Source organism: Chrysemys picta, chromosome 3, assembly GCF_011386835.1.
Source record: "Chrysemys picta bellii isolate R12L10 chromosome 3, ASM1138683v2, whole genome shotgun sequence".
Lineage (NCBI taxonomy): Eukaryota > Metazoa > Chordata > Testudines > Emydidae > Chrysemys > Chrysemys picta.
The window spans coordinates 146,403,102-146,418,359 of NC_088793.1; the positions used below are offsets into that span (position 1 = coordinate 146,403,102).

A 15,258-nucleotide genomic window follows, 5' to 3' on the forward strand; every position below is an offset into this window, starting at 1 on the left:
GTGGTAGTACTCAGAGATCCCAATTGGGATTGAGATCCCCTTGTGCTAGGTGCAATACAATCCCAGAAAAGTTCTTGCCCTGAAAGACTTACAGATCTTGACATGCCAATTACATATTTTTCAATTTTATTACCATCAGATTCTCTTAGAACTGCAAACAAATATTTGTTACTTGTTGCAAGCAAGTTTGAAAATAGACATGTGCAGTATGGATTATAGTGCAAACAATCTTGTTTTAACCAGTTTCAGCTGACGAAAAATTTCAGCATGCTATATGTGAGCACAGTGGAGAACAGATGATGTCTTTCATTTGTAAAGAATTTGTTCAAGAGCACCACCTTTTCCCTGCTTGACAGTGCTTGTTTTTCATAATTAGTCGTCTGTATGATGGCTCAGCAAATGCCTGCAATATAAAGAAGCCACTGTAAATGGATTAAAATATAATAGAGGTTGTTGAAAAGTTTCCTGCTATCTTGTTGTAAACCAAAATAATCTACTCAATAAATTATTGTATATCTGTAGCTTACTGCAGTTTACTATATTAATAGGAAACTTCGTAATGATCCCTACTATATGTGAAGGTGTGTACTCAACAAAGTAAATATATATTCAAGTTCATTTCTAAGTCTCCATGGTATGTGGCACCATTTTTGTTATGTTGATCTGTTCCACAAATCAACCTTATCCCAAACTGAGCGCATTTTGGCCACAAGTGGATATGAACCTGTGAAGTATCCAGACAACCTTGAAGAGCCAGTGCTGGACGCACTAGATTTGTGCAAATAGAGGGCATATGGAGGAGGACAGAGAGGGTACAATTAGAAAGGTAGGGCATGGATAGAGAAAATGTGAGATGAGGGAAAGAATGAGAGAGGGGCCTGGACTAATAAGGGAAAATGTGAAAAGGCAGATGGAAGGGAAGAACTGTAAAAGAGAGGAAGAGATTAATAGAACATATAGTTGAGGTGTATTATACATACCAAATATCTGTTAAAAATGATTCAAAATATATGAACAGGTTTTAGATATACCAATGGTCTGTTTGTGGAGTTAATGTGTGAATTAAATGTCAGTAGAAAACCCCCTCTATGCCTTCCCTGCCATGCACACACCAAGACCGCACAAAAAACCCCAAACCCCAGTGTATTATTTAAACTGGATCAGGAGGGATGATATTAAATGCTGTGGACTTTTTCTCAAGTATTCTTTTTGATGTGGTTGGCTGCCATCTACAGTTCTGTTTGATTTATTGCTTCTAAGAATGGAAAGATAGTAAGACTGTTGTATAATGTTAACTTGTTGGTATTTAGATGAGCACGTTAATCTTACTGAAATTCAATGAGCATTTATAATTTTTGAGTAAGTTTTAAAATATATGCATTCTTCCCCTATTATTATTTTGTTATTGTCTAGAGACCCTAAAGCAGGGCTCAAGATTTCATCATAACAGGCATTGTACGAACTAGTAAAACAAAGACAGTCCCTATCCTAGAGAGCTCACTACCTAGGATTATGACAAGACACAGTAAAGTAGTTTATAAGTATTTATATCAGTGCCCATCATCCAAGTATCTGAGTGACTCCTAAAGAGTTATTAGCCAAAACTACAATAGACTAGTAGTCTAATTTCCTCTTACTTCACTCAAGGCAGTTGGGACTAATATTTTTTTGCATGTTTCATCTAGAGCAGGAGTGGGCAAACTTTTTGGCCCAAGGATATGGAAATTATATGGTGGCCATGAATGCTCATGAAATTGGGGGTTGGGGTGGGGGTGAGGGCTCTGGCTGGGGGTGTGGGTTCTGGGGTGGGGCCAGGAATGAGGAGTTCAGGGTGTAGGAGGGGTTTCCAGGCTGGGGCAGGGGTGTAGGTGGGGGTGATGAGGGCTCCGGCTGGGGGTGCGGCTCTGGGGTGCAGGAGGGTGGGACCGAGGGGTTCGGAGGTCGGGAGGGGGATGAGGGCTGGGGCAGAGGGTTGGGGAGCGGGAGGGGGTGAGGAGTGGAGGCTCCAGGCAGTGCTTACCTCAAGCAGCTCCCGGAAGCAGCAGTATGTCCCCCCTCCGGCTCCTACATGGAGGTGCGGCCAAGCAGCTCTGCATACTGCCCTGTCTGCAGGCACCACCCATGCAGCTCCCATTGGCCCCATTTGCTGGCCAATGGGAGCTGCAGGGGCAGCGCTTGCGGCGGGGGCAGCGTGCAGAGCCCCCTGGCTGTCCCTACGCATAGGAGCCGGAGGGGGGATGTGCCGCTGCTTCCAGGAGCACGTGGAGCAAGCCCCCGGCCACGCTTCCCTGGCAGGAGCTGAAGGGTCGGATGCGGCTCCCAGGCCATAGTTTGCCCACCTCTGATCTAGGGTAATTACAATATAACTTCTTCCCTCCCCTTTTTATAGTAATATTTAGAAGAGCTTTTTATAATTATTTTTCAAATTACCCTAAAATACTTCTACATCAACACTATAAACTATTATAAAGTCTGATTTTACAAGATTTTATTACAAAGTAATATTTTATCAGAGATAATTTATCAAAATGTGTCTCTGTTAAAAATGGATCAAAGCTTTTAACATTAAACACATTTCAAACAGCCATTTTTTTCCATCTTAAAATATAACTATTTTATTAGTACATTAAAAATTCCAGATGGAGCAGATCTGCTAAAGCTGACATATTTTCTACAATGTTGAGTCACATCCCAGTAAACCCCTGGGACAACTAAAGAGTCTCACAATACATTTGTAAAAAAAAAAAAAAAAAGATTCAGCATCTCTCTAACTTATTTGTTTGCAATACTTTCTCCACCTAGGTTTTCTGAACAGCTTTGAGGAGTTACAAGCAGAGGAATGTGGCATTCTGAATGGATGTGAAAATGGCCGGTGTGTGAGAGTCCAGGAAGGCTATACTTGTGATTGCTTTGATGGCTACCACTTGGACATGGCCAAAATGACTTGTGTTGGTGAGATTACAATGCAATATTTTACATACAATTCATTTTTTGTATTTTAGCAGATTTACTCACACAAGCAAACCCATTCACTTGACTTCAGTGGAACTACTTATGTGAGTAAAGTTACTCATTTGCTGTAAGAGTTTGCAGGAGCAAAACCTTTCTGACAAATGATCATCTGAATTATGTTAAACATTCTAAATCTATATATGATGTATTGAAAGTCAGTTTTCACTTGAGCAGCCATCTCTGAATTCCTAGATCATTTGAATATCAGTGAACAGTTGTCCGAGGTATCCATGAGAAAAATGGGATTGTGAAGTGTATACTAATAATAATTAGCTAGGGAAACATACTATTCATAATAGTTATAAAAAGTATGTTAGCGTGCCTGTGTCAATTTCAATGCTAAACGAACTAGTATGGTAAAGGTACTATTAATTAAAAGATGCTCAGTAATAACTCACATCAATAAAATGTAATACATTAAAATGCAGAACAAGCTTTGGTTAAAATTTTCAAAAGTATCTAAAGAGAGTTAGGAGCCTAAGTCCCATTTTCAAAAGTTACTTAGGGACAGATTTTTAAAGGTATTTAAGCACCTACAGGTTCAGATAGGTGCCTAGTGGGATATTCAGAAGTACCCATGTGTCTAACTCCTTTTGAAACCATAGAATTGGAAGGGACCTCGAGAGATCAATCAATGGGAGTTAGGCACCTAGGTGCTTGTGAGAATTTCACTAGGCACCTATCTGAATCTTTAGGCACCTAAATATCTTTAAAAATCTGGCCCTAAGTCACTTTGGGAAATGTCATCCCTTATCTAGCTGTATCATATGTTTTCCCATATACATGTATATATATTCACATGTATTTTCTGTCCTTGTTTCCCCAAGTTTTTTTTAAGTGAATTTATTATTCATGTAAAGAACTGAACTGAGAGCACTGGAGACTGACATACTCTTATTATCTGCAGAACAGATGCAACTCTAGTAGCAGCACCATACGCTTCTTAACACTGATCTTCCCTAATGACTGTCTTCACTGCCAAAAAAAGGTTTTGCAATGAGATAACTAATGTATATTAGCTATATCTCTGTAAAATACTAGTGAAGGCAAAGGGTCTGTGGTTGTTACGGCAAAGTAGCTAGCTGAGGTCAACCACAGGTGATGGAGTATACTGTTGATTTTGTCTAACTGCATTGCAGTAAAAACTACTCACACCATGTCTCAAATAGGATTTTACAGCAAGATAGTTACTACGCATTTTTTATCTCTCTGTAAAACAAACCAAAAAAACAACCATCTTTTTGGGCAATGAAGGCATAGCCCTGCTGCATCTCAGTCCAGTGCTATAGAGATTTGCTGGAGGAGTGAGGTAGATTTCTCTTCACAACTATTAGTCACTGGCCTCTCTGCTAAGACTGCCAACTAATGCTAGTTGTATTTGTTTTCTTTTTTAATATGGCTATGTAAGAATTGTATTACACCAAGAACTGAGATCAACAATTCATTTCACGTAGACCACTGAACAGTCACTGGATGGCACTTTATGAGAAAGCTTCAAAGGATTAGTTCTTCCTCAAATGAAGGTCCCTATCGTATTCCACTGTGGGTTATGCATGCACACCATGCTCTTGGAGTTGGAGAATTTGAAAGTAGTGTTCATTAATCTGTGCATGTGCCCTGACTTGTCTTGTGCTTCCATCCGAGGCGATAAAGAGCAGGGCAGACCGACCACATCTCCAATTCCTTCTCACCACTGCATAGTCTGGTTTGGAACCTTCAGTGCCGTTGTCTCTGACGCAGTTCTAATAATTACAGTTGTAAATAGTTTTATCAGTTTTAGCCGTACTTTTTCTAATTTTATTTGTTTCTTAGTTTTAGTAGTTACTAGTTTTAACAGTTAGATTAGAATAGACTTCGGTGATTTTCACCATCTGTCCTCCTACCTGGTAACTCCTGTTCAAGTACTAGACTACTAGAACTCTGGGCTTCAAACTCTGTGCCTCTTGCTCACAATCCTTCTCAGTCACCTACAACCACCAACGCTGCCTTTACTGCCTGGGAGAAACTCGCATGCCGGCTAAGTGCAGTATTTGCCGGTCCTTCCCCAGCCATCTCTGAGAAGGCTGAGTACTTGTTCTCTGGAAGTATGTCATGGAGATGGCCCTGAGACCTCATTTAGACCCAGGCCAGGGAACCCTATCTGTATGTCAGCCTGATTCAGCGAGGAGTGTGCCATGTGCTCCTGCATCAAACTCTGGTGCCAGCAGCACCGCCCCCACAGACCCATGACGGGGCCTACTCAGGAGATTAGCAAGCACTCCCCTAAGTCTTCCTCCAAGTCCAAGGAACTGAACATTCCCTCCACTAGCTCGGCCCAAGGGGATGTAGCACGTTCTAAGTCCCACAGGCATGAGAAGAAGACCCATAAACAATGGGATTCAATGGTTCCTTCCAGGCAGCAAACCATTAGTACCGCCATCTCCGGCACCTCACAAGACGCAAGACGCTCCCACACCAGGAAGACTTCAGCAACGGTACTGGCGACCGGAAAAGAGAGAGTACTCCTCATACCAGGGAGATCCAGATCCATGGCTGCACCCCAAGATGTCTTTGCCTTACCGAATCCAGAGTCTCCTCCTCCATAGGGTACCTCCACTTCCAGAGAACTCATATCTCCGCCACAGGATATGCCTACAATATTGGGTCTATCACCCTCCTCACATGTGTTATACACCAGCGGTCCAACCTGATCCAGCTAGATTCCCATCCTCATAGCTGGACAAAACTGTGACTGCGTCATCCCCTTCCCCAATGGATGACTTCAGACAGTTTCAAGACCTTTTACAGAGAGTTGAGTGGAAACTCCAAATCCAACTGGAAGAGATCCAAGACTCACAGCATAAGCTTCTGGACATTCTTCACACTTTGGGACTGACAAGAACAATACTGCTGATCGACAAAGCCATACTGGAGCCATCCAGAACAGCATGGCACACCCCTGCCACATCTCCCACCACCCCTAAAGGAGTGGAGAGACACTACTACATCCCGGCCAAAGGCTCAGAATTCCTCTTCTCTCACTCAGCTCCAAATTCACTGGTAGGTCAGGCTGCTGTAAAGAGGGCTAATCAACAACACCTTTGAGCCATACCTGTGGACAAGGAAGGGAAGCATTTAGATATACTTGGGGAAAGGAAAAGTCTTCTCTTTTTCCAATTTACAATTCAAGATAGCCAATTATCAAGCATTGTTGTCTACTTATGACTTTCTGAATTTTGCTGAATTCAAGGAATTTGCTAATAGTCTCCCGTCAGATTGTGCCTGCTTTCAGGCCCTGGTCAAGGAAGGGAAACTCTTAGCCAGAACTGCCTTCCAATCCGCAGTGGACATGGCTGATACTTACTCCAGGGCCATGGCTATGGCTATTGTGATGCATAGAGTGTCTTGGCTTCATGTTTCTGGTTTTCCTAGGGAGATCCTCCTAGGACGAATCACATCCCTTTTGACGAATCCCATCTCTTCAAACAGAAGACAGATGAATCTTTGTATACACTAAAAGCCTCCAAGGCCACCCTTCACTCATTGGGCATCTACACTCCTGCCCCAAAATGAAAGTTCCACTTTCCGTTGTCCAAACAGAGGTACAGGTCTCCACAATTTTAGCAGCAGAGACCCTATGAACTTCCACGCAAATGACAAAAGGTCCAAAGTTCTCGCCCTGGGCCCTCCTCTCAGGCTTCAACATCTCAAACCCAACCACAAGCCATGAGATACTTTTTACATGAGCTTAAGAACCACCACCCGCTGAACCTAATGCCTCATGACCTTCAACTCCTTTTGGGGGTCATTTAGCATTCTTTTTCCATGCTTGAAGCATGATAACAATGGACAAATGGGTGCTGAATGTCATCCACCATGGCTATACCATCAAGTTTGCAATGCTACCTCCTCCAAGACCCCCACTGTCCCCTTTCAGGGATCATTCTCACAACAGTATTCTTGCCCAAGAGGTGAACTCCTTATTTACCACAAGGAGCAGTAGAACACCTTCCTCTCAAATATCAAGGAACAGGGTTCTACTCAACTTATGTTCTGATATCCAAAAAGAAAGGCAGCTGAAGACCAGTCCTCAGCCTCTGCCACCTCCGCCATTTCATCTGCAAACTCAAGTTTCGCATGGCCACATTGGCGGCGATAATTCCATCCTTAGAAAAAGGCATGTAGTTTATGGCTCTCAGTATAAAGGATGCTTACTTCCACGTTGATATTCGCTCTGCTCACAGACGTTTTCTCAGATTTATGGTAGGCTCCAACCATTTCGAATATAGAGTACTACTCTTCAGGATAGGTACCTCTCCCAGAGTTTTCACCAAAGTATTTTCTGTAGTAGCAGCTCACATCAGGTATTATGGTCTCCTTGTTTTTCCATACCTCAACGACTGGCCCATAGGTGCCAGGAAGCCCATGAGTTGACCTCTATGTTACTCAGCCTCCTTTTTTCACAGGGAGTCAGCGTCAACATTGAAAAGTTGATCTTCAACCCCAAGCAATCATTGCACTTCATTGGGGCTACCCTAAACTCTATCACAGCATGGGCATACCTATGCACAGACAGATTTCAGGCAATGAATGTCTTCATAGCCCACATCATGAACAACCCTCGTGTACTAGCCGAGACTTGCTAATCTCTACTTGGCCACATGGCCTTATGCACTTATGTGACCCCTTTCGCGAGACTTCACCTTCCCTGCCTTCAGACATGGCTTCATTCAGTCTATATACTCACCGGACCGTCACTCTGTGAACCTTATACTGACAGTCCCAGCCAAGATACTGTCATCCCTTCTATGATGGACAGACTCACATCACACACGTGTGGGAGTCCTCTGTCTTCCCTCTTCCCCAGACAAAACTATCATCACTGACATGTCCCTGTTAGGCTAGAGGGCCCATATGGACATCTCGAGAATCCGGGATGCACATCAATATCCTGGAACTTGGAGCAGTAATGAAGACATGTGAATTCTTTTCTTCCACTCCTTTGCTCTCATCATGTCCTGGTCATGTCAAACACCACCACCCCTGGTTTCTACGTCAACAAACAAGGGAGAACAAAATCTGCTGCTGTATGCACAGAAACAGTCAATGGCTGGAACTGGTGCATCAACAATCAGATCACCCTGTCTGCAGCTTACCTTCCAGGAATGCAGAATGTGCCTGTGAACTCACTCAGCAGACACTCTGTGATCGACCACAAGTGGGAACTTCACAACAAATTGCTACTCAACATTTTAGCACAATGGGAGAACCCAGCCAGAAACCTATTTTCTTCTCAAACAGCAACTGTGCCACTACTGCTGCAGAGGAGCCCTCAGTTACCACTCTAGGGCAATGCTCTCCTTCTCTCCTGGTCAGACCAACTCAACTGTGCCTTCCCTCTACTACCACTCCTACCTCAGGTGCTACACAAAATCGTAAGTCACCACAGTTCTTGATTGCAATCGCCGAGGGGATGAAAGGGCTCCCTGTCTCATCCCAGCATATTTCATCGTGGATCATGTCCTGCATCAGAACGTGCTACGGCCTAGCTAAAATTCCAGCCCCACCGTTAACAGCGCACTCCACAAGAGCACAGGCATCATCTGCCGCATTCCTTGCGCAGGTCCCTATCCAAGACATATGCAAGGCAGCAACATGGTCCTCCATCCACACCTTTATGTTGCACTATACTATCACCCAACAGGTAAGGGACGATGCAGCCTTCAGCAGGGCAGTACAGTAACTCCTCACTTAAAGTCGTCCCGGGTAACGTTGTTTCGTTGTTACATTGCTGATCAATTAGGGAACATGCTTGTTTAAAGTTGTGTAATGCTCCCTTCTAACATGGTTTGGCAGCTGCCTGCTTTGTCTACTGCTTGCAGGAAGAGCAGCCCGTTGCAGCCAGCTGGTGGGAGCTTGGAACCAGAGTGGACCGGCAGCCCCCCATCATCTCCCCCTATCAGCTCCCCACTCCCCTAAGTTCCCTGTGCAGCAGCTGCCCAGCAGGCTAGCAATTGCAGCCGTCCTTCCCCCCACTGCCATGTACTGCTCCTGCCTTCTGTCTTGGAGCTGCTCCCCAAGACTCCTGCTTGCTGTGCAGGGGGGAGGGAAAGAAGAGGGGGGCTAATGTCAGGGTGTCTCCCTCCCCCCTGCTCCTGCACCCCGCTTACCCCATCTTCCATAGAGCAGGGGGGACACACCAGGGCTCAGGACGAAGGGAGCTTGCAGCAGCTGCAGTCTCAGCAAGCTGATCTAATTAACAAGGCAGTGAACTTAAAGGGGAAATGTAGAATGAGAGAGTTAACCCTTGAGGGCTCAGCCAATTGCTAGTTCATCATTTAGCAGTAAGGGAAACATCCCACCTTCTGACTCCTCCACCTCAACCAATCTTCACAATCATCATCACTGTGTACCAGTATTAAATTGTTTGTTTAAAACTTATATTGTGTGTGCGTGTGTGTGTGTGCGTGTGTGTGTGTATGTATATATAGTCTTTTGTCTGGTGAAAAAAATTTCCCTGGAACCTAATCCCCCAATTTACATTAATTCTTATGGGGAAATTGGATTTGCTTAACATCGTTTCGCTTAAAGTTGCATTTTTCAGGAACATAACTACAATGTTAAGTGAGGAGTTACTGTACTACAATCAGCAACTCGGTGAACTCCGACCCCTCCTCCGTCAAACCTGCTTGGGAGTCACCTATTGGAATGGACATGAGCAATCACGCGAAGAAGAAAAGACGGTTACCTACCTTTCGTAACTGTTGTTCTTCGAGATGTGTTGCTCATGTCCATTCCAAATCCCATCCACCTTCCCTGTGTCGGAGTATTCCAGCAAGAAGGAACTGAGCAGGCAGTGGGTCAGCAGGGACTTATATACACCACCATAAAGGCGCCACGCCAGGGGGCTCCACAGCTGACCCGATGGGTACCACTAGGGTAAAACCTTCCAACGATCATGCACACGGCACGCGTACACACCTTTTGGAATGGACATGAGCAATCACTCAAAGAAGAACTCGAAGCTATGATGGCAGACCTGCCATTTACAGTATTCCACAAGAATTAAGTCTCCTTAGGCTTACACCTGAAATTTTTACCAATCCATTCACTTACCCGTTTTCTTCCCAAAACCTGCACACATCTGCAGAAGAACATAGAGTCCATTCCCTCAACATCCAACAAGCTTTGGCCTTTTACCCGCAAAGAACAAAAACAATCAGGAAGTCCCTTACGCTGCTTATTGCGGTAACAGAGAGAATCAGGTGACAGGCCATCTCTACCCAGAGAAACTCCAAATAGATTTCCGGCTGCATTAAACTCTGCTACTAGCTGTTGAACCTACTGTGCCCCCCCACACACACGCACACTGGGGTATGGGGTCACTCCATTAGAGCTCAAGCAATGACCATGGCATCCCTTCAAGATGAGTCTTTCATAAACATATGTAGAGCAGCCATGTGGAGTTCTGTCCACACATTTGCAACACGCTATACCTTGGTGCAGGACTCAGCGGTGGATGCCTCCTTTGGCACAGCAGTTCTCCACATGACCCTTCCATCCTCCTCCTTGTACCCTCCTCTAACTCAGGTATTACTTTCAATCACCCACAGTGAAATACAGTAGGGACCATGACTCAAAGAAGAGGAGGAAGTTACTTACCTGTAACTCGAAGTTCTTTGAGATGTGTGGTCCCTACTTGTATTCCACTTCCCACCCTCTTTCCCCTCTGCTTCAGATCTGTCAAATTCACAGTGGAGAAGGAACTGGAGATGCGGTCAGTCTGCCCCGCCCTTTATTGCCTCAGACAGAAGCATAAAGAAAGTCAGGGCACATGCATGGACCAATGGGGACACTACTTTAAAATTCTCTGACTTCGGGCACATGGTCCATGTGCATAATCCATAGGAGAATACAGATCAGGACCACACCTCGAAGAGCCTCCTCATTTTTTGTTGGTAAATATCAATTTCACCATGCACATGCAAACTGACAAAAAAAAATTCCTTCCATGATTGAAATTTATAGATAGGCAAAGTAAGAAAAATGCTGCTTCAGAACTTCTTAGAGTTTGACTGAGGATATTTACTTTGTATATTTTGATATGCGATGTTGACAATTAGTTTTTTAACAGTTATAAAACTTTAATTTTTTGAATCTGTGTCTACTGTCATTAAACAATTGTCTGACCCCAACCAAAAAAAATTCCTCTGACTGCAAAAATTTTCAGATAAAAATTGAAATGTTTAAAATCCATAATTTTGTGAAAATGTGAAAATGTATATAGATAAAAATAGAAAAAAGCTTAAAATAAACATTGATATTTTCTGTTGAAAGTAGAAAAAAATAAAAATCAAATTCTGCCAAACCTATTTAGAAGTGAGTATTAATAATAATTGTTTGTTTATTAACAGCCTGGATTGAATTCAAACTAGTGATTTAGCATTGAAAGTCTCTTTAAACCATTACTGATTCCCTAGGATATCCACTCCACTGTTTTCTTTTCCATTAAATGTGTATTCATTAAAAAGCTTTTGACCCGCCCTAATATAGTTCTGCCTAATCTGAAGTTAATACACAGTTTATCACTTTTTATACATGTTCTACCATTGATGATGATAGAAGTTAATTTAATGCATCCAGGGGGAAATAGTCTTTGTGGAGGAAAATGGCAACATTGACATGTTTAGTTATACTGTAGTTTTATCTACATGTTCTGGTGTGTCTGTTTTTGCAGATGTGAATGAATGCAATGAACTGAACAGTAGGATGTCTCTCTGCAAGAACGCCAAGTGCATTAACACCGAAGGTTCATACAAGTGTTTGTGTCTGCCAGGCTATGTACCTTCAGACAAGCCAAACTACTGCACACCACTGAACTCAGAAATAGACAGTGAACTGGAGTAGAGGAGAATCTACATAACCTAAGCCCATATACTCTGCACTGTATAAAGAAAAGGAAGAAATGTATTTAACTTGAGCTGAGGATGCACCTAATTTAGAGTGATGACTATATGGAAAACAGCATTAAAATGTGTTTTCTTGAAGGTGAAATGTGATGGGTTGATATTCATCAGCTTCACTGAAATGACAGACCAAATGGACACATTTCTCTATATGGAAGAAAATCAAGTATATAGTGTGTTCATAAGTACAACTCATTGGAAATGGGCAAAACAGTGCTGTTATTTTAAACAGAAGAGGGAGTGGTTGTTTTGGGTTTTTTGTTTTTACTATTGCTTGATTTAATTGGCATTTAAATAGCAGTGAAAATATTTTATATTACTTTTTTTCATTTTTTGATTGTGCAGTTCCTTTCCTACCATTTCTCTTCAAAATGTCTTTTTCTGAACAGTGCAAATTCTTTTATACAGATTTTTAAGGCCATTTTATAAAAGTTGTAATGCAGGGTAATGCTCCTCCAGTTCTTTTCTGGACTGGAACATTGGTCACTGACTTTTTTAATTGCCAGTTGTCTGTCCTGTGGAGCAGGCACTGTTTGTTCTCAAATGTTTATACACCTTGGAGAAAAGTCCTTTGTACTCATTTTATATTCTACATGGTCTTTTACTGCACTTAAAATCCTTAGAACCTTTCTTGCCAAGTTTCAAAGCTGCTAGTGGACAACCATTGGATTCCTTTTGTACATTAAAACAAAAGATTTGAGCTCATGTCTGTATTGTAATATGTACATTGAACACAAAAGAGATCTTGTATGATTACCCTAACATATTAAAGCTGTATATTATAACTCAATAAAATCACTTTTTTTCCTTTTTCTTTTTTTAGAAAAGAAGCTGTTTATTAATTGTAGATTATCTTATTTCTTTCATGGATTTACTGATTGTTATTGGCATTTGTTTTCTCAGGTTTTACAATGGAGTCAACAAAATTAGGGTACCAGTGTATATCTCACTAACCAATATTCTCATACACTATTGGATTTATTTTACACTAGTCTAGTTTTAAGGATTCATCGTGTTATTTTTTTCTTTTCTCATATTGTTTTATCGAGGCCAAGACTTTCATTGCAGGAGGTCAGACTAGATGATCACGATGGTCCCTTCTGACCTTAAAGTCTATAGGCACCGTTCAAAAGACTCAAAGTTAGAGTCCTACGGGGAGATTTTCAAACACACCTAAGGGAATTAGGCTGACTTGAAAGTTGACTTTTCCTTGGTTTTGTGCTTCTAACTCCCTTGGGCACTTTCGAAAATAACCCCACTAAATCCTTAGTTAGGCACCTATGTAAGTGGCTTGTTTTTCAAAAGCAACTCCCACTAAAGTCAATGAGACTATTGGCACAACTAAGAGCTGATAATGAGTAATGGTGGTACAGTCTAGCCCCAAGTGGGCTATGCTGGTAGAAGAGACCTATCAGGAGCAGTAGTATAATTCAGCATGTCCCTGTTACAACAGAGGCCACAAGCTCCATGCCCTTCATGCTAATCAGCTAGACGAGGAAATCTTCCTTCTTGTCCTAGTTGAAAATAGATGAAAGTGGCATGAAGGATGGAGGAGTCCTGGAGCAGCAGCACTCTGTCACAGTTCTCTATGTGGATATCATTCTCTTCAGATTGATGGTGACGGTTCTGGGATTATGTGTGGACAAATGAAGAAGAGCACAGAGGAGGTGAGAGAGAGAAACAGGTTTAACAGAGAAGGGAGATGTTTAGCACAAGTGCAGAGAGAAGTAAGATTAAATTAATCAAAATGGACATAAAGGAGGGAAGAAAGACTACAGGAGAAGCTGAAAAAAGACGTCTTAAAGCAAAAAAGATAAATAAAAAATAAAAAGATTTTAAATAGGTAATGTAGTGGGTTGGTGGTGGTTGCCCTTCTCTCCCCCTCCCCCTAGTTCCGTGGGAGGCCACTACCTCCCACGGAAGGGGCTCTGACCTGCAGTCAGGGCAGAGCAACAAACAGGAGGCTCAAGACCGTAGTCAGGGTGGGGCAAGAAGTCCTTAGGGCTCAGGCAGTGATAGAGCACCCAAATACAGTCTAGGGGGCTCAGGCAAGATTCACAGAGCCCAGTGTCCTAGCTTGGCTGACTGTAGGCTGATGCAGGCCTCCTGGCCTACAGAGCGGGAGTACTGCCACCCCAGGCAGGAGGGATGCAGGCCTGTCGAACTCTACCGCATCCTAGTCCAGGGCCCTCACAGTGGCGGAGTGATCCGCCACTGGGTCAGCAGGGATCTGCCCGCAACACACTGACCTTGTACGAGGCCAGTTCTTAACCAGACTGTTGTTTAGTTTTCCTGAGCTACATTCTACCTCCTCCTCAGGGTGTACCTGGATCCGTAGGAGGTCCTCTGGTTGTCAGGGAGAAGTCTCGCGGCAGTCCCAGCAACTCCTCCGTGGCTTGGTCAGCAGGTGGCTCCCAGCTTCACGGGCCCGTGGCAGTCTCCCAGCTCGGGAGCAGGCAGGAGGCATCTGGCTCCTTAGGCAGCTGCAGCCCAACTGAGCTCCCAGATCTGCCTTTTATACTTCCTATCACACCTGCTGACTTCCGGTGGGAGGGCTGAGTGCAGCCTGGCTCCACTCACCAGGGCTCAGTGAGTGGTCCCTCCCCCTCTGTGTCCGTGGGAGGCCACTCTGCCTCACTACAGGTAATCATAGAAATGTAGGAGTGGAAGAGACCTCGATAGGTCATTTACTCTAGTCCCTTGCACCCAAGGCAGGATTAAGTATTATCTAGACCAGTGGAACCCAAACTTTTTAACTCACCCCTCCTAGAGGGGCCACCCCACAGATTGAAGACCTCTATTCTAGACCATCCCTGACAGGTGTTTGTCTAACCTGTTCTTAAAAACCTTCAATGACGGAGATTCCACAATCTTCCTTAGTAATTTGTACCACTTCCTTACAGTAGGAAGTTTTTCTGAATGTCTAACCTAAATCGCCCTTCCTGCAATTTAAGCCCATTGCTTCTTATCCTGTCCTCAGTGGTAAAGGAGAACAATTATCACCTTCCTCTTTATAACAACCTTTTCCATACTTGAAGACTCCTTCAGTCTTCTCTTTTCCAGAATAAACAAACTCAATTTTTTCAATCTTTCCTCGTATGCCCTGGCTTGGGTCGAGTCCAGTACTGCCCCTATTAACTCTATCCTCTGGTCGGGAGACAGGGTCGATTTCCTCTTCATTTAGGAGTAGACCCAGGCTCTCGAAGGTAGCTCTGATAAATGTGACCTGAGTTTCCACCTGGGTCCTGGAGCGGCCTTTGATCAGCCAGTCATCAAGGTATGGAAAAATCTGTACCTGGTG

The 15,258-nt window shown here is 43.4% G+C and overlaps 1 protein-coding gene across 16 annotated transcripts in view; it reads left to right on the forward strand.

Moving 5' to 3' along the window:
* LTBP1 (latent transforming growth factor beta binding protein 1) overlaps positions 1–12,770 on the forward strand; it is a 333,039-nt gene extending 320,269 nt beyond the window's left edge. For all 16 annotated transcript variants that reach the window (XM_008174460.4, XM_008174437.4, XM_042848435.2 and 13 more), the window contains 2 exons: positions 2,803–2,952; positions 11,729–12,770. In XM_008174460.4, coding sequence (XP_008172682.2) covers positions 2,803–2,952; positions 11,729–11,898 — 320 coding nt within the window. In that variant the 3' untranslated portion in view covers positions 11,899–12,770. The remainder of the gene's footprint in view (positions 1–2,802; positions 2,953–11,728) is intronic.
* Positions 12,771–15,258: the final 2,488 nt, after the last annotated feature.